At 58.8% G+C, this 2,725-nt stretch overlaps 1 protein-coding gene across 1 annotated transcript in view; it reads right to left on the reverse strand.

Annotated features, from left to right (window-relative positions):
- The window catches only part of ZNF362 (zinc finger protein 362), a 9,634-nt gene that overhangs the window by 793 nt on the left and 6,116 nt on the right, over positions 1 to 2,725 (reverse strand). Inside the window, 6 exon segments of the mRNA XM_031062963.1 lie at positions 4 to 186; positions 263 to 341; positions 1,578 to 1,844; positions 1,846 to 2,131; positions 2,218 to 2,464; positions 2,598 to 2,661. Of these exon segments, the coding sequence (XP_030918823.1) occupies positions 4 to 186; positions 263 to 341; positions 1,578 to 1,844; positions 1,846 to 2,131; positions 2,218 to 2,464; positions 2,598 to 2,661 (1,126 nt within the window).

The following is a 2,725-nucleotide window of genomic DNA, read 5'->3' on the forward strand; positions in this document are numbered from 1 at the left end:
AGCTTTGGGGGCATCCCCCGTGCTCACCGAGGTGTAGGCACGGCCGCACATGCTGCAGCAATAGGCCTTGGCGTGCTTGATGGCGTGTGCAGACAGGTGGATCTGCAGCGAGGCCGAGTCCGTGTACGCCCGGTAGCAGTTGGGGCACTTGTAGGGCTTGTCCTTGTTGTGCTGGCGCTGGTGGGACTGAGGGGACACAGGGAGTCAGGGGGGGACCACGGTGACACCGTGCACCCTGCCCTGGGTCCCCCCACACACTGACCTGGAGGTTGGAGAGCTGGGTGAAGGCCTTCTCACAGCCGGGGTGTGGGCACTTGTAGGGTCTGTCGCCGGTGTGGATTCTGGGGACACACACGTTGTCATTGTCACCTCCCCTTCCACCACCAGTGCCAATCCCACACTGGAGTGGGGGGTTACAGTGGGCACAGTGACATCTGTGCCCCAGGAGGTGACAGGGGAGAAGTGGGGGAGACATGGGGTGGGGGGTTTATGCCGCAGACATCTTTCATGAAAAATCCTTTCCTTAGGATTTTTCCTCCTGAGAAGCTGAGAGGCTTCAGGAACAAAATGTAAACAATGATTATCTGCTGCTGTGGAATGCAACAGGTGCATCTGTGATTGGTCTCATAAAGTTGTTTCTAATTAATGGCCAATCACAGCCCAGCTGGCTCAGACAGAGAGTCTGAGCCACAAACCTTTGTTATCATTCTTTCTTTTTCTATTCTTAGCTAGCCTTCTGATGAAATCCTTTCTTCTATTCTTTTAGTATAGTTTTAATATAATATAGATCATAAAATAATAAATCAGCCTTCTGAAACATGGAGTCAGATCCTCATCTCTTCCCTCATCCTAAGATGAGGGAACAGTCACAGGGTTACAGTGGGCACAGTGATATCTGTGCCCCAGGAGGTGACAGGGGACAAGGGAGGGAAATATGGGCCTGAGAGATGGGGATTGGGAGAGGATGGAAGAGCTGGAAAGTGATGAGTGTGGAGGAGATGGACTGGCATGCATGGACAGATGACACACTGGGGGCAGCTGAAGGTGGTGGGTGTGAACAAAGTGGTGGGAAAAAGCACAGTGGAGAAGGCTGAGCATGGTGGGGGCCATAAAGGTGATGAAGATGATGAGCATGGTGGCAATGGTGAACATGGTTGGAAAGAAGGTAGGGAAGACAATGGAGGTACCAGAGACTATGAAGGTGGTGATGTTGAGCACAGTGGGGATAATGAAGGCTGCGGTGTCAGACTGGCATGGTGGGGATGATGAAGATAGTGGAGATGATGAGCATGGAGGGGCCCATGGAAGTGCTGACAATGATGAGTGTGGTGGGGATGATAAAGGCAAAGGGGACAGCCAGTGTGGAGGGGAATCGATGAGCACAGTGGGAGTGAAGAGTGTGGTGGAAACAATGAAGGTGCTGGAGATGATGGGGGATGATGATGAAGGAGATGATGGCAGCAGGACCAACAAGCAGAGCAAGGCCACAAGGGATGTCAGGAGAGATTGGTGGGTGTGGGGTGCCCCTCCCTGGCCAGCAGGACCAAGTGTCCCCAGCCCCGGGGCGGGGCCCTCACCGGGTGTGCTGCTGGAGGTGGGAGAGCTGGCGGAAGGACTTCTCACAGTAGGAGCAGTGGTAGGGTTTGACGCCCAGGTGGATGCGCAGGTGCTGGGCCAGGTAGGAGGCGTTGGCGAAGGACTTGGAGCAGTGGGGGCACTTGTGGGGCTTGGCCTCTGTGTGCGACTTGGAGTGGATCTGCATCTCCGACTTGGTGAAGAACGTCAAGGGGCAGACCTTACACCTGGAGGGTGTGGGGGAGAACCCCGCAGGGACCGGGCTGGGGTGGGGGGGCTCCCCGCCACGGCCCCCGGCCCCCACAGCAGGCAGGGGGGTCCGCCTTGATCTTCTTGCGGCCCCGCTCAGCCTTGGGCGCTCCCAGCAAGCCGTGGCCCTGGATTGTCTTGATGGAGTCGAGGAGGGGGGGGCTGGTGATTCCTGAGATTAGGGTGGGCGAGGAGGCGATGAGGCGGCTCTGACTGGTGGAGGTGGGGGGCGAGGGGGTGGTGGTCCCTGTTCCCGGGCTGGATTCGGAGGTGCTGACGGCCGGTGCACGGGATGCCAGCCCCAACCCTGGTGGGCAAGGTGACAGAGCATTAGTTCTGAGGGGACCCACATCCCCCTCTGCGCCCCAGAGTGCAGGACCAGTGTCACAGTACCTGTGACGGTGCTGGTGGCCGGCCGGGCATGCAGGGCCACGTCAGGCTGGGGCACGGCCTGGGGGTGCAGCCCTGGCACCTGCTGCAGCTTTGGCAGGGACATGATGGACTGGCTGCTCTCAGCAGGCGAGGGGGGCACCAGGAGGGGCTGCTGTGAGGCCACCGAGGTGGGAGGCAGGTGAGGGGGGCGGATCTTCTCCGCCATCAACTGCTCCTTGATTTTGTTGATCAGGACCAGGTTGTCCAGCTGAGGGGGGAGAAGGCAGAGAGGTGGATGAGGGCAGAGGAAGTAGGATCCTTGGGACTCCCAGCCTCCCCCTCAGTGTTCTCCACATCCATTCATCCTCCCTCCTCCCCAAATCCCGGTGCAGGGGTCCTACCTGGCTGGGCATGGTGGGAGGGGGCGGCCAGAAGTAGGGGTTGTTGAAGCGAGGCTCCGCCATCCTGGGGAGAGAGGGGGGCGGTTATGGGACATGGCTGGCTGGCACATCATACCCCCCCCATTCCC

The sequence above is a fragment of the Geospiza fortis genome, unplaced genomic scaffold (assembly GCF_000277835.1).
Source record: "Geospiza fortis unplaced genomic scaffold, GeoFor_1.0 scaffold4, whole genome shotgun sequence".
Taxonomy (NCBI): domain Eukaryota; kingdom Metazoa; phylum Chordata; class Aves; order Passeriformes; family Thraupidae; genus Geospiza; species Geospiza fortis.